The sequence below is a fragment of the Macrotis lagotis genome, chromosome 3 (assembly GCF_037893015.1).
Source record: "Macrotis lagotis isolate mMagLag1 chromosome 3, bilby.v1.9.chrom.fasta, whole genome shotgun sequence".
NCBI classification, from domain to species: Eukaryota; Metazoa; Chordata; class Mammalia; order Peramelemorphia; family Peramelidae; genus Macrotis; species Macrotis lagotis.
This window is the reverse complement of record NC_133660.1, coordinates 173870166-173894756: the sequence shown is the minus strand read 5'-3', so window position 1 is coordinate 173894756 and position 24591 is coordinate 173870166. Positions and strand designations below refer to the sequence as shown.

Genomic DNA, 24591 nt, shown 5'->3' with positions numbered 1-24591 from the left:
ACCATGATATTTGGAATCTTGGATGGGGTTCTTTTCAATCATCTGTTTGATATGTAGGGATCTAACAAATTGACCAGAACTTTCAGTAGTTATTAAGACAAAAATGGATAACATAGCCAGGTTCGTTCCCAAGGTACCTCTGATTTAGATAAAATTGATTTTAAAATCACCAGACAAGAACTGTTATAAATTTTTATGTTAAATAGTGCTTTCCTGTTGCCTAATTCAACTGTATTACACATTCTCCAAAATCCATTTTGTTCACTACCTGTTCATTGTCTAGGAGAGAGAAAGAGGGGTTGGCTTCACTGTACATAGATTAGCTGGAAGTGAGACTCTTGCATTCTCTATGATATTGTTTCTGAGACTGGCAGCTATAGTTTGAGGTCTAAAATTGCTTTTCTATATACTCTTCTTTTTTTCAATACTGAGATTCTGTCATCTCTCTGTATGGGGTTTCCTTCATTGTTTATAAAGTTCACTACCATCTTTCTTGAGTTTCCTCCACCCCCCCAAAAATGTCTTCATGTCCCTCAAAATTACTCTGTATTTATTTTGAGCATTATATGTATATCTCATATCCATATATATATATATATATATGTGTGTGTGTGTGTGTGTGTGTGTGTGTGTGTGTATGTATATGTATACATACACAAATAAAAGACACATAGACACACATATTTACATATCTATATTTGTAATCTAAATATATGTGTGTGTATATAGATAAATGTATATTTATATGGAAGGGACTTTAGACTGGCCATCTGGGCAAACCTTCTCATTTTACAGATGAGAAAACAGGCCTGTTGATTCATAGTTAATTGAAATTTACCAAGGTTAGATAGACCCAGAAGTGGAATTTACCCCCAAGATCCTCCAATCGAGTGTAAACTTTTGGAAGGCAAGGACTATTTTGAAAATGTATGTCTTTATGTGACTAATACATAGTAGCTCCTTAATAAAAACTTTTGTTTGACAGATTAAAAAATGGTGACTAGTTTTCAAGTTAAAATATAATTCAAAAATAATTTAACAAAATAAATAAAAATTCAATAAAACAGTGGAGAGCACCTGTTTCTAATTGAATTTGATATTATTAGGACTAGAAGATTATTGCTATCAAACTCAAATAGAAATCATCCCCCTAAATTGTATATAAGAAGCCTGTACGGGGGCACATATTGACTTAGCAAACTATACGTTACCATTCCCTGTGTTTCATTGAATTTTTATTTATTCTGTTAAATTATTTCTGATTTCTAAATTTTACTACTTGGACTAGACAAAATCAGTGTTATCAAACTCAAATAGAAATGAGCCCCTAACTTAAAGTGTAAATAAGGAACCCAGCTAAAAGCCAACCAGGCAACAAGTAACAGTATTAGAACTGGAACTCTGACTCCAGAGCAGATCTTCTTTTTCCTTTATTATACTGCTCTAGCTATACAAGCAAAGTTGTATAGTGAATAGAGTATTGGACTTGGAGCTAGAAAGAACAATTTCAAATTCAGCTTCAGAGAAGTACTTGAACCAGGGCACAAGTTATTTGACTTTTCCCTTCCTTGGGCTCCTTATCTGTAAAATAGGGGTAACCATCATACCTACTGCCCAAAGTTGTTGTAAGGATAAAATGAAATCATATTTGTGGGGGGCTTTAAAGCAAACCTCAAAACTTGCTAGCTGCTGCTGCTGCTGCTATTATTATTTATAAACTTTGTCTTGATATTATTGATATTTTTATGAACTTTTGAAAATCCAGAGGATTAGACTAACAAGAGTAGTTGTCACCTATACATAAAATGTTCAAAAATGGGAAAAGGGAAGGGGAATCATAAGCATTTATATGCACCAGACTCAGATATTGTCTCATCTGACCCTTATACATCCTGCTACTAATGTCCTCATTTTTATAGTTGAAGAAATAGAGGTTAGGTGACATGCCCAGGGTCACCCAGCTAGTGAGTGGCTGAGACCAGATTTGAGCTCATTTCTTTCCTGACTCCAGCCCTTATGCCCCAAGCTGCCCACATAGCCTTTTCAAATTATGACCTAATATATAGCATTTAAATAGTTACTTATTTGGATATATATGCTATATATGTATATTTGTATATGATACATATGATTTTCAGGAGGACTTAAAATATTTCTGTGGGAAATTTTCATAAATTTCAATAAAAATTTTGTTTTGGATTTAAAAAAAAATCAAGGTTGAGTTTAAATTCAATGTATTCCATACATTTGATGCCAGTCTTTATAAAGCTAATATTATTAGAGCTAATTGAAATAAATAAGAACACATTTATGTTTCACTTTATGATTCATAAAAAGCACTTTATATAACACATAATTTGATCTAGTCAACTCTGTGAGATAGGTATCATTCCTATTTTACACATAAGGAAACTGAGATTCAAAAATTAACTTCCCATGAGTCACATAGTCACTAGGACTGGAATAGGATTGAAGTGAGCCCCCCCCCCCCCCACTCCAAATAACAATTCTCTTCTATCACAAATGCTTATCCAGGTTCAAATATGATACTTTGAAACTGAATAGAACACGTTTTCTTTGGTGCTGTTCTTGCCTTTAAACAGTCAAAGGTTGCATCCTCTCCTCTGACTGCCATACCATTCTATTGGTTCATACTAAATTTGTAGCCCACTGAACCCCATAATGCCAATCTTTACCATGGAAGTAGAAACTATTTAGCTACACTTCCTTTTTTGGAGGGAGAGGGAGATATGTTATTTAATATTAAATCTTCACATTTATCCTTGAGTTGTCTTTTTTTTTTTAATTTTGCCCAGACTTTATTTTAAGATACTGACTTTGATGTCCACATGTTAGCTATTTCTTTTCTTTTTATGTCATCATCAGATTAACAAGCATGTTGCCTATACCTTTATCTTAGTCATAATGTAAATATTAAACAGTACTGGGTCAAGGATAGAAGTTGGTATATTGTACTAGAGACCTTTCCAATGTGATAACAATTCATCAATGACTCTTTTTTGCGGTCTTCAACCAGTTCTGAATATACCTAACCTTTTGTGTAGCATTTTAATTTTTGTAGTTGTTATTCAGTTGTGTCCAACACTTTGTGAGTTCATTTAATATTTTCTTGGCAGAGATATAGTTTTCCATTTTCTTCTCCAACTCATTTTATAGATGAGGAAACTGAGGTTAACAGAATCATATAGCAATGAAGTGTCTGAAACTGGATTTAAACTCAAGAAGGTGAATCTTCTTAACTCTAGGCTGGACACTATATCCATCCCACCCCCTAGCCACCGTTTGTATACATTACATCTTTACAACTTTTCTCCCAGAATAGCATGAGATAATTTATCAGATAATTAGTTAAAATCTAGGTAAAGTATATGCTGTTCATATATCCAACATTCCCAGATCTATCAATCTAGAAACTTTTGTTAGAAAGTTAATTCTGTCCTAATTCATTCTCATTTAACTCTTTATGATTTCTTCCTTTTCCTTTTCCTAATGATCTTTTAATGACTTGCAAAATTTTACATACAATCTAAAGTAAGCTATCATTTGCAAAATCCATTCTCTTCCCTTTTATAAAAATTAGGCATTTTACCCTTCACATTCTCCATGATCTTTCAAAGATGACTGATATTGGCTGAAGAGTTAACAGCTATTAGTTCATTTGGGATAAACTTTGGATGAATATCTTATAGGCTTGGTGATTTGAACTCATCATAGGAGAGTCTAATCAATTTGGTAGCAATTATTTTGAGTATCAACACCCTTGTTAAAATTTTTATTTTATCTTTTCTGTTCCATGAACCATGACTAAGTAGGCAGACTATAAAATAATTTAAGGAGAAAAAGGACCCCAGGACCCAAGGGGTTCAGGAAATACTTTATTGTGGAGCTGATTTGTGAAGACTGAAAAGGATTTTGTGAACTGGAAAACCAAACTTGACTTGGGTTCAGAGCAAAGTCATAACAAAACTGGAGCTTTGGTGGAGCTTTTTCAACATGTTCACAAGCAGTTATTAAGAGTTTACTTAAGCTTTGTACAAAGTGCTAATGATACAAGGAAAGGCCAAAAAAAAAGGAAAAAAAAGGCCCCTGCTGTCAAGGAGCTTACAGTCTAATGAAGCAAGGTTTATATTGGATAAATTGGAGATAAACAACATAGTGAAAGTTCTAGCATTAAGTGAGTATGAGAGAAATTTTTGTAGAAAGTGAGATTTTTAGCTGGGATTTGAAAAATGCCAGAGTAAGCCAGGAGACAGAGATGAGGAGGAAGATAATTTCAGGCACAGGGACAGTTAATGAAAATGCCAAGAGTCTGGAAAAGGGCTTTTTCTTATATAAGGAACAGCAAGGAAACCGGGTCACTGTATTCAGTTGAAATCCTTTCCCCACAGATTTCTTAGAATTGTCTGAGTTGGATCCTATATCTTACTTATAGCCTTGTCCAGGACTGTGAACTTGCCAAGTGTATATACAACTTACAGAGATGTAAATTAGAAATTCTACTGCTCTAATGATGGCCAGTCAAGGAATAAGAATCTTCTGAATCTGTTGCCTGGACCTGTAGGTACCTAAGTTGAAATTTACTCATTCTTTCTTTTCTGTTGGTATGATTTGCTGTTACAGTTTACAGTAATGTAAACTACATATTCACAGATATTGGCTTGTATCTGATTAAAGTAGAGTTTTAGGGCTGGTTGGTTGCTTCTCTTACTTCTTATCTAAGTATATAAGTTCAAATGAGGATCTAGCCTATTGCATTCTATTTTTTAAATTATCTTGGTAGTCCATTCTAACAACTAATAATTTCCCAATAATAACTCTTGGAGAAATTCTTCTAACCCAAATTGCCTCATACTTTTAATTCAGATCCCCTTTTTCGCTTCTCAGTGGAGAATTGGGAGTAGTCGGTCAATTGTTCATTATCCTTTGTATGACAGTATATCAAATATTTGAAAAGAAATTTAATTTTTACTTTTGATACTATGCTGCTTTAAAGTTTCATTTCTGTAGCACTGTTCCCATTGCTAATTGTCTTTGGCATCAAATAAGAACTCTCTGTGTCTTTCAAAATCTTCCACAGTTTGACTCCATCAGACCTCTCCAAACCTTACTTCTTTTTCACTAATTAAGATAAGTCTTATCTTCCAGCCAGCTTGGCCTCCGTACTGTCTCTTCTATATGAGAGTTTAGTTCCTACTTCTGTTCCTTTACTCTGACTATTTATATTTTCTGGTCCATTCACATTTATCAATTAGTATTCTCTTAAGTCATCCTGTTCTTTAAGGTTCATCTTGAAACCTTCATGGACTAATATCCATTAATTTCTTTCTTCTTGGAACTCCTGTTATACTTGAATGTCTACTTCTTGGTTATATATTATTTTATTTTGCTTGTTAGATGTATATTCATATCTTCTAGCCCCCAATTAAGGACATCCCATCTAATAAGTACCATGAGAAGCAAAAGAGTCATATTTTATATAACTGTCCCTCACAGTGTTTGACACATTGAGTGGACCAAATAAATATGTAATTGGTTGATTTATAGTTAATCCTTGAAGTATAGGTATCAATGGAAATGGTCAAAAAGAAAACCTCACCAAGTATAATTATAATGACCATAATTTAGAGAAAGATGGGAAAAGATGTATTCTTTCCTCTCTTCACTGCAGAGGCAGTGGACTATGGGTGTTGCATGCTGCAGGCTTTGTGCTACTGTTTTAAAAAAACATCTTTGTCAAAAGAAAAGCTTCAATTGGCATAGAAGGGGTTGTAATTTGAAATGAATGTCATTTTAAAAAGTGACAATGAAATAAAAATATAAATTGCATGTATGATAGTAGCAAAAATAATATCTCTGTAATTTTGCTACTGATTGAAAAATCTGTTTGGACTTTGAAGATTTTTTTTTCCTTTATTAAAGTGGGGGTTTTCCCTGGCACCCCAGAAAATATGCATTTTATTGATACTTCAGATTTAATTGAGAAATGGAAAAGAAGCCCTGTATTCTCACATTCTTGAAAAAATTTCTTAAACACCAGAGAAACTTGCCATTTCAAAGAAAATGACTTGTTTAAGCTCTTCTAAAAGGCAACCCCCATTTCCTACCTTCAGTTATCAAGACTTTTTCTTCTCTTACCTAGGCAGAGGAAGTGATTCAGAATCTGACTTGCCTCATCGAAAGCTGCCAGATGTAAAGAAGGATGACATGTCAGCAAGGAGGACTTCTCATGGTGAGCCGAAATCAGCAGTGCCTTTTAACCAGTACCTCCCTAACAAGAGTAACCAGACAGCATATGTACCTGCACCTCTGAGAAGGAAGAAGGCTGAGCGAGAGGAGTACCGAAAGAGCTGGAGTACTGCAACCTCACCCCTGGGGGGTGAGAGGACTTTCAGGTATGGTCAGCCTTTTACCTTTGTTTTTTCTTCACTTTTTCTTTTATTATTTTCCCTCTGTAATCTAAAAGAAGTACTCTTATGGAATATATGTCAATATATTACAGAATTTATGTCCGTTTCAGCCTGGTCACACGAGAGTAAGGGCACTAGGGAGTGACATTTGCTTTTTTGACACGGGAATTTAGAATATAGGTTTCCATTCTATGCACAAAATTTCTTCTGGTTGAAGAGCTTGTCTGACTTCTTCCAGAGAAGCCAGTTTCTGGAGAGCCAGATGAGATGCAAGTAGATTCCTTCGTGAATTGGAGAGTTAATCTGTGAGATATTGCTTGAGAGTCAAACATAAAGGAAACAATAGTCAATTGTCAGGAACTTTGGCTGTCCCAATTTGAAAGAGGTGTCTTGAACAATTTATTCTTTTTCTCTTGCTTTTAAAAATTGTATTTTGTATACTATTTGATAATCATAACAGCACAGTGAAGATGTTAGAGCAGTGATTTTCCTTTTCCTTTTACATCCAAGGAAACTGAGGCTAAACTGAGGTTAAATGAGTGCCATTTACTAGTTATATTTCATGATTCAAACCCAGGTCAATTGGACCCCTTCCTTCTCCTCACTCCCTCTTCTAGTGCTCTTTCTGAAATAATTAGTACAAAACCTCTCAGGTAACTATATTTTTCTACATGTTTTTATATGTCTAATTATATGGTTTACTTTTGCAGGAATTTTGAAATGAGAATTTTTTTTAAATAATAAAGGTGTAGGGGTAGCTAGGTGGCATAGTGGATAAAGCACCGGCCTTGGAGTCAGGAGTACTTGGGTTCAAATCCAGTCTCAGACATTTAATAATTACCTAGCTGTGTGGCCTTGGGCAAGCCACTTAACCCTGTTTGCCTTGCAAAAACCTAAAAAAAAAAAATAAAGTTCTAATACATTATGTATAATAATGAAAAATTTTGGAATAGCATTTAAGAGCTACTGGAGTGATGTATATTATATTAACTGTTAAGAAATGATTCATTTTATGTTTGGATTTTTTCATTAAATTATTATGTTAACTATATGTCAAATCTTTACCTTTGATGAATCATGACTTCATTTTTAGAAGCTAAGATTGATTTTATAATCATTCAGAAATAAAATTTGGTCTCAGCCCAACTATCAATATGCTGTTTCTAGTTTGGTAAACTGTATTGTACAACTCAATAGCTATCCAGAAACCATAGAGGAGGAAGAACAAAATGAAGTGGGGGCTCAAGGTGAAGAGGCACAGGCTGCCCCATCGGATCCTAGTGGAAAGTCTTCAGACATGGGGTTAGAATTGAATGAACAGAATGGTAAGGAACAGTCTCTTCCAGAGAGTACAAAAGAAACAGTAGCACAGAAAGCCACACAAAAAGATCTTGAAGAGATGAGAAAACGCAGAAGGTTGGAACAAGCTGGTATCAAGATCATGCCAGCCACGCAGCGTTTTGCCAGGTTAGCTCTGTTGGTGCAGGATAGTCATGCATGTTCTGTGGTTTGACCTGTGTTGAGTATGATTGGCATTTGTTTTTTAATTTTTCTCTTCCCCTCCCTGCTTCCCCCAGCTGAGTTGCTGGAAAAGTAATTTGCAGCTTAAAAATGTCTGTTGTTTCTCTGCTTATTGGTTGAGTAGTTTAGAAAATGCCTGAAAAGGAGTGATGTCTTGAGGGCTTGATAAAAGATGGTTATTGCTTAATGCACCTGTTGACCAGTTGAATTTCAAAACTCCAATATACCATTTGATGGTTTCTCTTGACTGTGTCATTGTTTTTCATGTATTGCTCTGTTATTAGTTCTTTGTTCATTTTTCTACCAGTTTTAAATGGCATATATCCAAACATCATTAGGGAATGATCAGTGTTAGCATTGAATGAGGAAGATTTTATGAAGGATGGCTAGTCCCTCCTTACTAATAATCCCTTGCCTTCTGTACCTCAAGTGACCAGTAAAGAACCTTGTTAGTACATAACTCCTTATGAACACAGCATATTGGTTGTTGGTATTTTATTGTGGTTTTTAACTACGGGTTTGGGGTAATTGGAGTTAAAGATTTGAATGGTAGATCTGGCACAGTTATGATTGTTTCCTATTTCATATCAGAGAACCCTAAGCATTAAAAATCAGAGTAATAATAATATTGAATATATAAATCTATTTGTTGTTTTGAAACAATGATCAGCTAAGAGATTTTTTTGTATTTAAAAACCATGAAACAACATAGTTGCATATATTGAATTAAATATTTTCTCTTTTTTCTATGCAGTGGCATACTTTATATAGATATATAGATATATAGATAAATAAAATTATTTCTATGATTCACACCAATTCCAAGTAGGATATATTGCCAGTATACTTAGTCCTTTGTTTCAAGAAAAATAGATGTCTATATTTGCCAACATATAAACATATGTATACTACAAATATATATTGTATATATATATATATATAAAACAACATGAAAAAATAACAGAAAATTTGTGTGTATACACCATCTACACTTAATTCTTATATATCAACTATACTAAAGAAAAAGAACTGATACAAATGAACCAAAAACTATTTGTCATTATACTAGCACATATGTGTAATATATCTATGTGTAAATGTGTTATATTGAGAGATAGATAACATATATTTATATGTACATGTATATGTGATATAAATTCCTAAATATAATATATCCTACATGCACACATGTCTGCATAATCATATTGCATCTGCCCTGATCTAAGCTCCTGGTTCTGTGGCCAATTAGTCCCAAACCACAGGTCTCAGTCCAAGTTTTACTACTACTGTATTCATGTAGATATTTTGTCTCACAATAGAATGAGGTTAGGAACAGCTTTGATTTTGATTTTATATCCTTAGCCCAGTGCTCTTAGCATAGATTCTTAATGAATGTTTGTCAGATTAAATTCATTCTTAAAAGAGGACTTTGGGTTCTACAGACAATGTAATTCTATATATAATTCATATATAAAAATGATTTTTAACTCTGAAATTTTACTCATTACTCAACTTCTAATTTCTCCTTCTGCTTTCCTTTTCTTAAATATTATCTAAATTATGACCTCCAATTGCCTAATGGTGATCCAAAAAATCCCAGAGAAATAAACTAATCTAAAAAATAAAGTATAATCTAAAAAAAAAAAGTTTTTCCTTATCCTGACCTTGAGTCCCTCTAATCTTCTCCATTATGGCAGCCCTTTATCCTTGATCTGGCATCAGTTTCTTCAGGGTCTTAACCCTATGGTTGACCAGTTCAATTATGCATTATGAATTCACAGTCTTCTTGTTCCATTATCCTTTTGTCACTTATGCTCTTCCAGTATTTGACCCTAGACCATCTCCACCATCTGCCTTCTGGGTTACTATTCTTGTGCAACTGAATACTCTCAAAAGATATGTATTTACAATGACCCCTCATCCCTGCAGGGCAATATCTTTTATTTCTCCATATTTCATCTTCTCTTTTTAACTTTTCAATTAAAACATTTCTAATTCTCTTCTTTTTAAAGTATTCTCTGAAAAGTTGTCTTTTTTGTGAAGAAATGAGTCAGTCTGCTTGTACAGATGTGGATCCCTTCCCTTCCTGTAATCCTTGGCAGCTCATCCCATTGACTCTCATGATCAATCTCTCCTGTCTAACTCCTTCCTTTCTATCTTGAAATATGACTATATCTACCCTCTCCATGAAAATCCTTAGCTCAATTATACTTCCTCCTTAAACCATTGTCCTTTATCTCTCTTCCTTTTTTCATTGCCAACCTCCTGAAAATAGATTTGTTGCTTTGACTTTCTTATCACCCCATTCACTTTCCAGTTACTTTCAATGCAGTTTTTGATCCCACTGCTTTAAAAAGTACCCTCTCAAAGGTTATTCACCCTCTCTTAACCAATATATCTTATGGCCCTTTTATGATCCTCTGATATTAGTAGTGTTTGACATTATTTCCCCACTTCTTCTAACTGGATATTCTCTGCACCCTTATTTTTAGTGACACTACTTTCTATGGTTCTTTTGGTATCCCCTCACTCTGTCCTAGGCCTTTTTCTTATCTCTTTCTATACCAAAGATTCTTACCTGAGGTCCATGAGCTTATATGTGTGTGTTTTTAAATTTTCATAACTATTTTGATATAATTGATATTTTTTATAATGTGTATTTATTGTATGTTTTTAAAAACATTATTTTGAGGGGATCCTTTAGACTTCATCAGACTGCCAAAAAAAGAAAAAGTCTGTAAGACAAAAAAAAAATTAAAGATCCTGCTTTATACTCTCCATGCTCCCATAGCTCCCATGAGTTCAAGTATCATTTCTATGTAGATTACTCCCAAATCTAGATAACAAGCCCCCTAACCTCCCTTTCCAATTTCAATTCTGAAATGTCAATCACTTGACTGACAGTTTTCATTTTACATCCCACATGTATCTCAAATTCAATATGTCCCAAACATAACTGAATGTCTTTATCCTATAAATCCTCCTTCAAACTTCCTGTTTATTTTGAGGGACCAGTTTTGTGCCTTGGAGCCATCTTAGAGCTCTTCCTCTCCCTTAACCTCAATGCGTCTAATTAGTTGTCGAGCCCTGTCAGTTCTGCTTCAGCAGTATGTCAGACTTCTTTACATTTATACTGAGAAACTCTGCTAAATTCAGAGCCCCTAAAACCTTTTGCTCAAACAATTGTAGCATCCTCTTAATTGCTTTGCTGCTTCTATTTTTTTCTCTTTTCCCATTCATCTTCCACCTTACCACCAAAATAAATTTCCTAAGGTGCCAAATTGATTGTGATACTCCCTGGTTCATCATTGCTTGGCACTCAAGGCCTTTCATAATCTATTTTCTACTTGACCTTTTCAGACTGACTTCACAGTATTCTCCTTCACAAACTCAGCATTTCAGTCCAACTGAACTAGTGACTGTTCCTTGAACGCGACATGGCACTATAGATCTCCATGCCTTCCCATAGGCTGCTCCCATACCTAGAATGAACACCCTCCTCTCCTCTACTCTCTTTTCTATCTCCTTGTGACCTTTCAGATATTTGTCCAGGCACAGATCCATTGCCACCTCCTTTGTGAAGCCTGCTCTGATCTAACCTGTGTTAATATTTCCTCCCTTCTCAAGTTACCTAGAACTTAAATTGCTTGTCAACAGGAACTTTTGTGTTTTATTGAACTAGTCCAATACTCCTTGTACATTATAAGTTGGTATTTAGTAAAAATGAACATTTCTCAAATCTAATTCCAAGATGACTTCTATGATCAGCACATGGCAAGTGTTTACATACTATCATATGGCAAATCAATAACTATTACATTTTTGGTATTACCATATTTTAAAGTAAAAACAAATATTATTGTTTGCTGAATTTTATCTTCTTAATGAATGTTGGAGAAACAAACAGCCTTTCACAAATATCGTTTGTGGCAGTCACATCTTCAGGGTCATGGTTGACTGAAAAGTATAGAGAATATAAGGTCCTGCTCTTCTTGATAGTCTTTAATAGTCTTATATTTGACAGAACAATTCTGTCTTAAAAACTCTCTTTCCCAAATGGGCTCTACCATGCTTAAGGCAAATTTTGCAGTTTGCCCGAGGTTCTTCAGGTGATCAATGGCAGTTCCAGGATTCAAATCTTTATCCCTAGTTTCAAATCCAATACCCATTTTACAGTAGCGCAATCCTTTCTTCACTTGGCATTACTTTTCATTTTTCTTTCCATACTTCATATTTGCCCATTTTGTGATGCATTAACATTCTATCATACTAATAATTTATTTCACCATTTATAGAATTCAGTTATAAATGATATGACTTATGAAGCAGGAAGAACTATAGAAGTCTCATAATTTAGAATGCTTGAACATATAAATATAAGACAGTATGTTGTGTTGGGAAAAGGAATTCTGGGAGTCCCACCTCATATTCTTGGATGTGTAACCAGGGGCAAATTATCTCACTTTTTAGAATTTCTGTTTCTTCATTTGTAAGATTATTTTCACTAATTTCTTCACAGGATCATTGTGCAAAAAATATTGCAAACCTAAAAACCCTCTATAAAGGTCAATTGCCCTTTTTCTTACTACTATTACTACTACTACTACTACTACTACTACTACTACTACTACTACTACTACTACTACTACTACCACTACTACTGTTTGCCCAGTCTGTGGACTTGACCTCTTTGAATTTTGAATTTGAAGTGACCTTTGCATATCTTTTGGAGACTGACATCATATTCTGCTCCAGAATCATTTTTTCTCTACAGTCTTCCATCCTTGAATTCCTTTACCCTGTGATCTACCATTCTATATAGGTGGGATCACTCCCTTCCTCTGCCCCTCTGTCATCCTTCCTTGGGAGGGGGGTCCCATTGAGTCACCTACAAATTCTTGTTCTCATACTCAGTTGAATCTGTATGTATACAGTACTTCTTGTATTCCCTTTTATACTTCTCTACCACCACACCCCCTTCCCCTTTCCTCTTAGTAGATGTTTTTATGAGGGTCAGGCTTTAGCAGATTTTGCTTCCAAAAAGATTGGGATATCCGAAAAATAGCTGATCCTTCTCCTTCACAAGTTCACAAGATCAATCTCTACATGCCCTATCCCCTCCCTATTTGTCTCTACTAATTTTCAATTTTCTTTCTTCTTTGAGCTACTTCCCTTTATTTATAAATATGCCTACTTCTTTCCCATTTTTTAAACAAACCTTCCACTTAACACATACTCTGCCCTCAGGCTATTGTTCTTTCTAATTTATCCCTTACAGACTAATTCTAGAAAAAAAAAACATGTACATTCATTACTTCCAATTCCTAGCATACATATATCCCACTGACTTCTCCACCTTTTGCAATGTGACTACTGATCCCACAATTTAATTGAAACTTCTCTCCCTTCAAGTTATTATTTCTTAAATATGAAATCCTATTGCCTTTCCACAATTTTGACCTTGTTAGCTGCCCCTTCTCAATAATTTTTTTCCTCTCTTGGTTTAAATGACATTACTCTTATCCTGATTCTTCTGTTTGACTACTAGTCTATGTATCCTCAACTGAAATCAATATTTGTCTTCTATTCAGTATATATTGATGTGCCCAAGCGTCTGTTCAGGACCATATTTTCTTCTTTCTTTTATCATACCCTCTTATTACTGTCTTTAGCTCCTGTGGGCACCCTTATCATTGATTTACAGATAATTTGGAGGCTTCCAAAATTATATATATCTAGTCTTAGTCTCTCCCTTGAACTCACATTCTGTATTCAGAATTCATCTTTCCCTTAAACTTAACAATTCCCTTCTGAACATTTCTACCTGGTTCTCAAGCTCAATATGCCCAAAATGGAACTTGTTATTGCCTTTCTCCTCAAACCTGATCTTCATCAAAATGTCAACATTGCCATCACCCTTCTTTCATTTAGTCTATTTTGTATCCTTGAGGTCATATTTGATTGATTCCTTTCCTTCATCCACATCTGTTTCCAAGCACTGATTGTGTCATCTTGATTCTACCTTCAAAATATCTCTTCTTTCTACTTACACCAATGCAACCTCAATTTAGTCCTCCATAATCTTTTGCCTACAATATAACTTTGGGTTTCCTTGTTTTGAATCTCACTTTGCAATTTGACTTACATACCCCAACAATATTCCCAAAGCAAAATCTGACCATGTCCCTGCCCTCTTCCTTTGAGTGGCTCTTTTTTGTCTCTAGTGTAAAATGTAAATTCTTCTGCAAACTCTTTAAGGCTTTCCATGAGATGATTCTTACCCTTCCCTTTCCTCTAGTACTATTTTTCAAATACACAATACATACATTCCAGTCAAACTCACTGTTTAAATATTTTGTAAATTCATCCCCCAAAGTCTCTGTCCTGGCACTCCTTCCTCAACTCTGTCTCTGTGAGTCCCTATCTTTTTGTAAAAACTCCTGTCAAGTGTTCTCTCTGTCTCCTTCTCCTTTGAAGTTTTTCCTGATACTTTTGAGTTGTTAGTGCTTTTCTCCCTCTCTAAATTATATTGCATTTACTTATCTGTATATGGGTTGTATCCTGCCAGTAAATTTTAAACTTCTTGAGGCTAGGGGCTGTTATATTTTTGCCTTTGTATTCCCCAGTTCTTTGTGTGTAAGTGTTTAAAAAGTTTAATGAGCTGAGTTCAACAAATTAGCCACTTGGATTTAAGAAATTTCCTCTTGTCCCTGCTTTAAACCAGTACAAGCCCCAAATTCTAGAGAGCATATGGGGGGGGGGGGGTAAATTGCCTTTCTAAAGTTTAATACCTTGCATTTCTAAAGTGCTTTTTAATTTTCAAATTACTTTTAACTTTTGTTTTCTTACTTCATTTTCTTAATAAATCAGTGGTCAGAGTGAAGAGACAGAAAATAATGGTAGTTTTTAATTCCCATTTTCATTTGACTTTAGAAATTCAGGAATCCTATACCACCTGTATGTATATTTTAGAAATACTTTCCTAACAAGCTCTACTTTTATAACTATGCAGAAATTAATTTTAGTAGTAATGTTATTTAAAAGATAAGTTAATTTCTAATTTCCTTTTTTAGTTATGATTAATTTACTTGGGTTCATTTTTAACAATAAAGTACATTACAAATGGAGCCAAGAACTTAGATTTTTAAGAGGCCAAAATTAGAACCAGGATTCACTTCCTCCAAATTAAAATGCCATGGAGATTTGAGTTCAGTTGCATAGTGTTTCCCATTGGAGAAGTAAACTTTTTTTTAACAACTGAATTATAGGTTTCACGTGATTGCACTTCTTTTCTAATTGTTTTCATATGTTTCAGCACTTGGTATTTTTTGCTAGTCTGTGAATCTTCTCAACCACATAGTAATTAATTACAGAAAAAAAAAAACTCTCCAAGGAACAATAGACATTTAAGGATTCTGTAGAGGGAAAGCAGATGTAACTAAATGCAGATACATATTCCTCTAAGTCCCCCTTTGCCAGATGCCTTTTTTCATTGAATATGATCACACTTGATACAGGGCAAGATAAGTCAAATAGAGAATTTTGTTCTTTTCTTGTGAAACCCGATTTCATTGCCTTTGTTTGAAAATAGTAGGATGGTGAGGTTGCCTGGCGACCACGTGTGATTTCACAGACTTTGGGTTTGCCTTGCTCCTTTACTTGGGGTCCCCTGACAGTTTGGTTTTAGCTTTTCTTTTTTTTTTTTTTTTTTTTTTTTTGGTTAAACTACTCTGGAGACAGAGGGTGTCAGCTTTCATTTTTGTCATCTTACACATAGTAGCAGTTTAATAAATGTTTGTTGAATTGAGTATATATCGCCAAGGCTTAGGGGTCAGAAGAAATGTAGTCTCTCAATTCTACTGAATTCTACAAGTTTGTCATTCAAGGTCAGGCACTTAAAGTCTTCCATTAAGTTGATCAAAATGCAGAATTTATTGAATACTATCCATACCATCTATATATGCTCATTGATATAAGAAGGGTACAAGACTTGATAGATCTTTCTCACTACTTATCTGAGAACCCATCTTGCCTTGATTTGGTGAGTGAAGCTAAGATATACATAATTGAGTCCTTGAGCCAATTTTGTCCAGGGAATCAACTCATTCAGGATGCCCTACAGCTGCTAGGTGGAACTGTGAAGTTTCGTATTTTTGTTCTATTCTGTTGTTATTCCTTTACAAGAGAAGCAAACTCAAGCTTCTTTCCAATATATCTTATGAATAGATCCTATAAGACACATCTGAATTCTAGCTCTAATGTTCCCATTCTTCCTCTCAGTGAAAAGGTTTATCTAATTGACCTGAATCATTCAGCTTTGGTCCTTTAAGTTAACTAGTATCCAACTGAGAATGCAATAATTACATAAGATATAAAGTCATGAATTTGTTAAGATCTGCATAAGTTTCTATATAGATGAGATCATGAATCTTTATGCCTTTCAAACTTTGCCTGAACATTTAACATAAGCACAGGGACAGCAATTACTCTGAGCTGTCTAAATTCATACCACCATGATTTGATATCATGATTTTATCTTTGAAAGTTGACCTTTTAGGGGGCAGCTAGGTGATGCAGTGGATAGAGCACTGGCCCTGTAGTCAGGAAGACCTGAGTTCAAATCTAGTCTAAGATACTTAATAACTACCTAGCTGTGTGACCTTGAGCAAGTTACTTAATCCCTTTGCCTTGCAAAAAAAACAGAAAGTTGATCTTTTGAATTGGCAAAGGTAGCTTTTCATATGGTTTTTTATATTGAAGTAAGTAAAATTATTACTAATATATTGGAATCACTAAGCAAAGGTCCAGTGAAAAAGAATTTTTACCACTGCTACTCATCAGTTTTTACAAAAAAGCAAAAACCTATCTTTCGTCCTAACTTTAAATGTAAATATTCTTTTTTACTGCTTTCCATTTGATCTCCAAGCTCTACCTAACAATCCATGTCTTACTATGGTCTAAAATCTTCTTTTCAAGTCTTTGATATTTTCTGATGTGTTCTTTGCCCCTGATCATTATTATCATCCTGAATGTTTTCCTGCAGACACTTCTTGCAAAACTGTGCCAGTCACCTGAAAAGAGAAGATAACCAACACTGTACCTTTTTCATCTAAAATAATTTTTTTTGCCTTTTTTCTATGAGGGCATATTAGCTCTGGGAGGGTAAATAAGTTATTTTAAATGAGTTTTTCAGAAAGTTTCAAAAAGCAATAATTAAATTTAAAATAATAATATTAATTATAATAACAGTTTCAAAAAGCAATAATAAAATTAAAAAGATTAAAGTGTTAAGGAAATCTCTTCTTTCCACTGTGCAGTGAAATGCAGCATATGGCTCCTTGTAGTAAGTACACCTGTTTCATTTTTATTTGGATCTTTTTTTTTCTCTTTCAAAACTTCTGGACCAGCCTTATGAATAGTTAGCCAGTGTTAATTGGAGAGGGTACCAATCAGAAGACTCTACCAGAAAATAAATCCTCCATCAGTCATTATACTTTTATTTTTTAGTTCTTAATGATTTGGGGTTTCCTTTCAAAAAAAGAAATGGAATTTGGAATTGTACCCTGAAGGATAATTATTAGGTTATAATTGATCAAGAATCTGTTTGCTAAGGGAAAGTTGAAACCAGGGCATTTGATATGTGGAGATGTCACAGAGGGAATAAATACAGCAATGCAGGTGGTCATAAGCAAAACAATTTCACCAAAGCTCAAAAAGAAGACACAATAAACACTAAAACCCACTCCAAACACATTTTGACTGTGCCACCAGAATGCTATTTCATTGGTTATCATTTTCCACTAAAGTGGCCTCTTTGTCTCAGCAATCCACAATGATGTAGTGATCCAAAGCATGTTCAGCCACTGAGCTGAAAAGAGATTCATTTGGTTTAACGACTGGTTAAGCCAGGAATGAGAAGCAGCATAGCCTATTGACTAGACAGTGGTTTTCAGAGTCAGGAAGGCCCAGGCTCAAGTCCAGTCTTTGACACATATGTGTATGACCCTGTGTCAACAACTCTAAATCCCTGGGAAATTCCCTAAGGTTATAAATTACAGAAGAGTTGTTCATCAGAATAGTTGGGCCGAATTTCCTCTCTGGGATCCCTGTACCATCAAAATCACAGTACATAAGAAAAACTAGGAATTTTAACCTATTAAGAGGTCTTCTCCTGTTTAATGCAAAAAAGAAAATTCCAGATTCTGCCATTTAGAACACAGGAAGACTATGATCAGGAATTAGCTAGGTGGTTTTGTGACACAAATGGCTGTCTTTGTGGCTGGTGAATGGCTTAAAAAAAAACAAAAACAACTTCAGAAGACATGCTTTCTCCTCTCCCATCCCTGATTAAAATAACATAGAGGTCTTGTCTGAACTAAGAGTATTGAGAATGTTTTTACAACTAACAATAATCTTGAAGGAGGGGTGGGGGAGTGATGCCTTTCTGGAGTACATGTGGGGTTCCCTTTAATTTTGCTCTGTTAGTCAAAAGCAAATAAGTGAAGAGAAAGAAGCGGTTCCAGACATTATCCTTCGAAAGGAGAATCCTTTTCTGAAATGTCAATCTGGTCATGAATCTGAGTCAGAAGATGGTGTTGAATACAGACTTCCTGATCTAGAAAGGGATGATTTTGCTGCTCGGAGAGCAAGAATGAACCAAACCAAGGCAACAGTGCCATTGAATCAGTTGCTAGGGCCTTATATAAAAAAAGACAATCTTGGTGTCAAGCAGTCCTTAAAGGGAACATCGCAGAAGAAAAGTCAAGGATCCTTAAGGTGTGCATTCTTTGTCCTATGGTATTATTATTTTTATTAATTAATCGTAAGTGGCTTTTGCTCCAGTTCTTACTTCTGATTTTTCAAGCATTCTAGAGAACCTAGACCTGTGATACTATTTTAGAAGGGAAGCCAGGCAGGGTTCTGCTCACTCAAAGGCATAAATCTATGTTGCCAATCCCCTTTTAGTGTTGAGAGAGGACCTTGATTCTATCTAGGCAGGATAAGGCTGGAAATACCAAATAATCTGTGCCTCCCACCCCTCCCCCCCAAAAAAGGAATCAAGATCATAAGACAAATGACATTAGCATACCTTTCTAGATGTGTATGCATAACCACACAAGCATACCCAACATCCATCCATTCCCTGATACCCAGCTCTGCTGCTTTGGTTCTCTTCCAGGACATCATTCTACCAGTTTTCTAGCTAGACTTGTAAGAGCCAGACACTAAATTTCATAGTTCTAAATCATTCAGGCTAAATGTATATATCTAAGTATTTATATAATATACATACATATATGTGTGTATATATATACACACATGTGGATAGAAATACATTACTGAGTTGTCCTATTTTAGGAAACAGTAAATCTTTTCAGGAATGTTTTACTGGTGCTTTATTTTTCTTGTCATAGGATTTGAATATGTGTATATATGTGTGCATGTATGTTAGAATGTAAGTGCAGACTCTAAGCTATTATTAACATTGACCTGATTATATTTAATTTAGGAATAAAAAAATTTAATTTGTAATTACTTTTAATTTTATACTTTCAGATCAACTTACATTAATTAGCATGTAAACTAATAGCTCTCTAAGCCCAATTAATGAAAAAATTCTATTCTATTTGTTCTTCTTAAATTTAACATTAACTAAATTGACTGATGGTAATATCAACCAAAGACATAACTTTGTTCATGAGATACCAATACTTCCATTGTCTTTTTAGGCCTAGTTGCTGTTAACTATAGATAAAATGTACTTTCTGGCACTAGCGGACTTAGTTGAAATGTTTAACATGTGAATAATGTCCTAGTTATCTCAGAACTAATCCCAGAATTTGGATCGTGTGGAGCTTGTAACAAACATTTTACTGGTGTTATAAAAGACATTCCTGAGCACTAAGGGTTTCAGTGAGAAAACTTGAATTCATTAAAGTAACTTGAATAGTGTGGGAATTGGGCATCATTAATGTCAAACAAACCTCATTACCATTCTTAATGGTCTTTCAGTGAGTTCAGGCTTATTTGCCTAAGCTAAATCAGAAACTATCTCCTTATAGAGAAGCATTTGAAGGATAGCATAGATGAAAGAAATCTCAACTTCAGTGGATTCCAAATTTAGAGAAAGAAGAAAATGTTTTTCTCTCATTTCACTCTGCCCTTATTTTCTGACTTGCTGTGACTCAATATTGTTTGTTCCTTTTCTCACAAATAATTTTCCTGGGATTATGGGGCCATATTAACATGGCAGAAATCAGGTGCAAAGGGAAGAGGTAAAGACAATTGTGGTTCATAAAGAAAACCTGCACCAGTCTCCAGGGAATGCATGTGAGACAGAAGAGCCCAGGAAGGCTCCTGATATCCAGAAGGATGACCTGGCTAAACGGAAGATTCAGAGTAGTAACCTCTCTACACACCGGGAGGCTACAAGTTTTGTGAAGATGTCCAGCATAACAGAAGCCGATTTGGAGACATGGGATAGGTTGAAAGTGTCAGGAAAGATGAGGTGTGTTACATTTTCTTCAACAACTCCCTCTTAGTGACAATTATTTAATTTTGAGGAATAAAAACAAGGAAATGCTTAACTTGTCTTCATTAGTTTATTCTCAAAAATTCAAGTTTAAGGCCAATTTAAGGCAAAATAGTTTGTTCCCAGTGAGTTGAAGATTAAACATATAGGCTACATGGTCAGAAGCCTGTCTGATAATACCCTATTCTCCATTAACTGGTCATTCTTGTTGCCTTACTATAAGGACAAAAATTCTTATTAAGTCATTTTTCACTTTACTTGAGTTGTTTGGAGCCTGTTCTTTGATATTAGAAGTAATCTTTGGGGCAGTTAGGTGGTACAATAGCTAGAGTACCAGCCCTGGAGTCAGGAGAACCTGAGTTCAAATCCAGCCTCAGACACTTAGTAATTACTTAATTGTGTGACTTTGGGCAAGACACTTAACACCACTGCCTTGCAAAAAACAAAAAAATAAACAAGACATAATCTTTGAATAACTATAGATAGCAAAATACCAGTGTTTACCAGGGTAGGTTAATTTTCACATCTTTCCATATTTGAATAAGTAGAGGAAGTGTTTTCATTAAGTTATTTAAAATATATATTTCATACTAATAATTTTTAATCTTAAGTGTTTGCTGCTATTCCTATATCTTCCTTTGAAACTTTTGAAACTTATTTCCAACTCTGATTAGTGAAGAAGATACAGAGCACAATTGTACCCCAAACCCCTCACCTGAAATCCAAGCAGAAATTGCAATCCGTGATGACTTTGCAAGCCGCAAAGCAAGGGCCTACCAAAAAACTTCCAGCCCTAAACAAAAGTTTGTGCACTTTGGACCAGTGACAGAGATAGATCAACAGAAATGGAGGAAACTCAGTATTGGCAAGGTTGGCCCTAATGAGGAAAAAGAAGAGATTCCTAGTGATGATGATAAGATTCATGTTTGTCATGTGACCCCAGATTCTGCAGCTCCTCATCACTTAGAGGATGACAGATTCCCTCTTCTACAAAATGACTCCAGGTAATCCATGCTGTGCATGTGAAAAAGGATTGGAAATCTTATCTAACATCCCTAAGTTTATAGGGAATGACAGAATCCTCTTTTCAAAAACTGGCAGATTACCAATTAATACAAAAGAAAAGTTAAAAAATCACACCCTAGGGGAAAGTTAGTGGGAATTTCAACTTCAATATCACATCTTGATATCCTAATTAATAAAATTACTAGTTTCACTAAGCATTCCTTTTGACCAAGAATTTTGGCAAGAATTCTTTGTTTTTATTTTAAATCTTGATCTCAGTTTTTATTTTAACTTTTAATATAATCTTATTTTCAACTTTGTTTCAGTTTTTTCCCTTTTTGATTATGAAAATAGTATCTTCTAATTTTCCCATTCTGTGAAACCTCTTGGAGGCAAAACGCATATGTTGTTAGTAATATAAGTTCAAATTCTGAGTCTACAAATCCCCACCTCATATTCCTCCTCAAAAAAAGTTCATTTTATGCACTCAGATATAGATCTATTGTAGGTGAAGGTCTTTTTTTTCTAGGCAGCTTGCAGCTCAAGGTGTAAGTTCAATGACGTTTACACTTGCGATCTTGGTTTTGACAGCAACCTGATATATGATGGTATAGTTTGCCATGGGCCTTTGAACTTTCATATCCAGGTTCTTAAGCAAGTTAGTGAGGATCCCGGCTATGTGTTACTGGACACTCTCTGGAAGAAAGGACTATTATGAAGATAGTCCCTCTTTCAAAAAGAAGGGTTAAAGGAAGAATTAGCAGAAACTCCAGTTAATCTAAGAAATCCAGCTTCTCCTCCAAGCAGTAGGAACAGACTGAGAATTTTTTTCTATGGCTTCAGGGGGACTTCCTCCTTTGCACTTGAATTCATTCTGTAAAGGCAGGAATGTACTGGAAATTCTATAGAAGAGCTTCCATGCTGCTCTCTATCTTTCCCCTCTAAGCCCAGTAGCACACATATAGCTTTTTTTTAAGTAGGTAAGGGTAGGACATCACAGAGAAATTCAGTCCATAACTGTAATCTAGAGATCCCCATTACTTATGCATTAAAATGACATCTGTGTCTCTATTTGTATGTCATCTCCATGTCCCCTTGCTAACATTTATATGCTTATAGCTAAACTTATTCTTTATATCATTACTACTAGAAACGGTAAGCATTTCTAGAAAATTTCTTGCTATTAACCATTCAGTTATTTGCAGACCCAGAAATGAGAAAATTAACTATCTTCACTTATTAATTCATTAACTCGACTTCCTTCCACCCTCTCACTGCTCCCACATTTTCTAACTCTTTCCCCCCTCCTTCTTCCTTTGCATCATTAATATGTTACTACCAGCAAGCTAGCATATTCCAGCTTAGATGAATATTGCAAAGGGAATCCCGTATCTGCAACCATGGATGAAGTTCAGAAGCAGAAGACCTGTATCTTGGAGGACCATCTGGGAAACAGCAAGGAAGGTGAGACCCAAATGTGGACCCAGCTTCCAATGAAGATTAACCACTGGCAGCAGGGTGGGCGCTTCCAGTTTGCATATTGCCTCAGTAACAAAACTGTGTTCTCTGGCTTCAGCCACACACAACCAGCTGCCACAGTATGACCAAAAAGAGGATAGACATATTAAAGGAGATTTCAAGCCTGAACTGAAGAATGGAAGCAATGGGAGTAGGAGCCAACAACTGTGAGCTACTTGCCTGCATTTCATGTTGTACTGTCTCATGCTGTACGGCTGTTCATTCAGCATGAGAGATACAGTACAATTGATGATTTATGTAGCATGTCATGGAATTACTTATAGGAATTTATCCATCTTGGGTCACAGTTCTGCCTTCTGAATATCCTTTGATAATAAGGATGAATAGAGGTTTCAGGATTTTTTGAGTGATTTGGTTTATTTTTTATATTCGCATGTTGCTTTTTGTGTGTGTGATGAATTGTTCTCTACTTAAAAAGAATTTTTATCACTGGGATTATGAAAATCTTCACTGGAAATGTGCCGCCCATGTAAGTACCAGTTATACTAACTAGTGCCTCTCACTTGCCAAAAGCATAATGAAAGTTTGTGCTGTTAAAATCATACCCATTTGTCATCCATGCTTCTGACGCTGTTGTGGACATTAGCTCTGGTCTTATTCCTTTATGCTTAGCGAGCAGTGCTTCTGAAAATAGCCTTGGCAATGACCGCCCATGTGACTGGCCCAACTCAATATTATCCTAGAGCAAACTCTGTGGACCCTACGAATGGGACTACAGGGGCAGAAAAGGGTCTTGAGAAGATGGCAACCCGTGGCATCCAGCCTGGCAGTGGAGCCCAAGGGCAAAGGAAGATGAAGCCTGACCCACAGAAAGATGACATGATGGCTAGAAGAACAGGGGCGTTCCTTAAGCAGAACACTGTATCCAACTCAAACCAGTTCCTTCCAGTTCCATTTGCAAAGCAGCAGGATGGGGAGGAATCTACCAAGGGACTTCAAAAGAAAGAGGAGAGGTCAGGAGGTTATGCTGTTCCATGCTGCCACTTTATTTCCCCAAAATGGATTCTAGATAAATGTTGCTTGATAGATGCTTATTGAATTGGATCCCTTTGCAAGCTTTAGTGGCTGTTCCTCCTTGTTGTTGTGGCTCACTATTGAAAGACTGAAAGTGATTGGACCTATTGGAGTTGAAGTAATGACTTCTAATGTTAAAGAGGTCCAAAAGGTAGACTTTGGGGAGGGGGTCAACACACTATGAGCCTTACAACATTCTATCTGATCACTAGCCACCAACTGGGAAAATTGAATTTGAATGTATTATAGACCTGGTCTTATTTAGCAATCAGCATCATGTTAGGAGCTTCCGACTAATTTTGGGTAAAGGAGGTAAGGGCGCTACAAATATCCTATGGGGAAAATCAGTCTATTTGTATTGATCACCCTCTTACAAATAATATTATTAGTGCTTACTATGTACAGGACCCAGCAAGATCCCAGAGGTGCAGGTTTTGCTTGAAATTGTGATCAAGCAGATCCTCTATTGCCTATACAAGTGAAAGTAAATTAACCATGTATTTAACCTGGTCAGCACAGGGGAAAAGTGCTGACTTTGTCCAATTATATATT

The 24591-nt window shown here is 35.4% G+C and overlaps 1 protein-coding gene across 8 annotated transcripts in view; it reads left to right on the top strand.

Moving 5' to 3' along the window:
* Nucleotides 1-24591, top strand: part of LIMCH1 (LIM and calponin homology domains 1) — a 374176-nt gene that overhangs the window by 285792 nt on the left and 63793 nt on the right. For 4 of the 8 annotated variants that reach the window (XM_074229536.1, XM_074229537.1, XM_074229535.1 and 1 more), the window contains 8 exons: nucleotides 6161-6413; nucleotides 7626-7895; nucleotides 18435-18725; nucleotides 20203-20457; nucleotides 21156-21485; nucleotides 22829-22950; nucleotides 23063-23171; nucleotides 23709-23978. In XM_074229536.1, the coding sequence (XP_074085637.1) occupies nucleotides 6161-6413; nucleotides 7626-7895; nucleotides 18435-18725; nucleotides 20203-20457; nucleotides 21156-21485; nucleotides 22829-22950; nucleotides 23063-23171; nucleotides 23709-23978 (1900 nt within the window). The remainder of the gene's footprint in view (nucleotides 1-6160; nucleotides 6414-7625; nucleotides 7896-18434; nucleotides 18726-20202; nucleotides 20458-21155; nucleotides 21486-22828; nucleotides 22951-23062; nucleotides 23172-23708; nucleotides 23979-24591) is intronic. The other 4 variants (XM_074229540.1, XM_074229539.1, XM_074229542.1 and 1 more) reach the window with 1 other exon arrangement.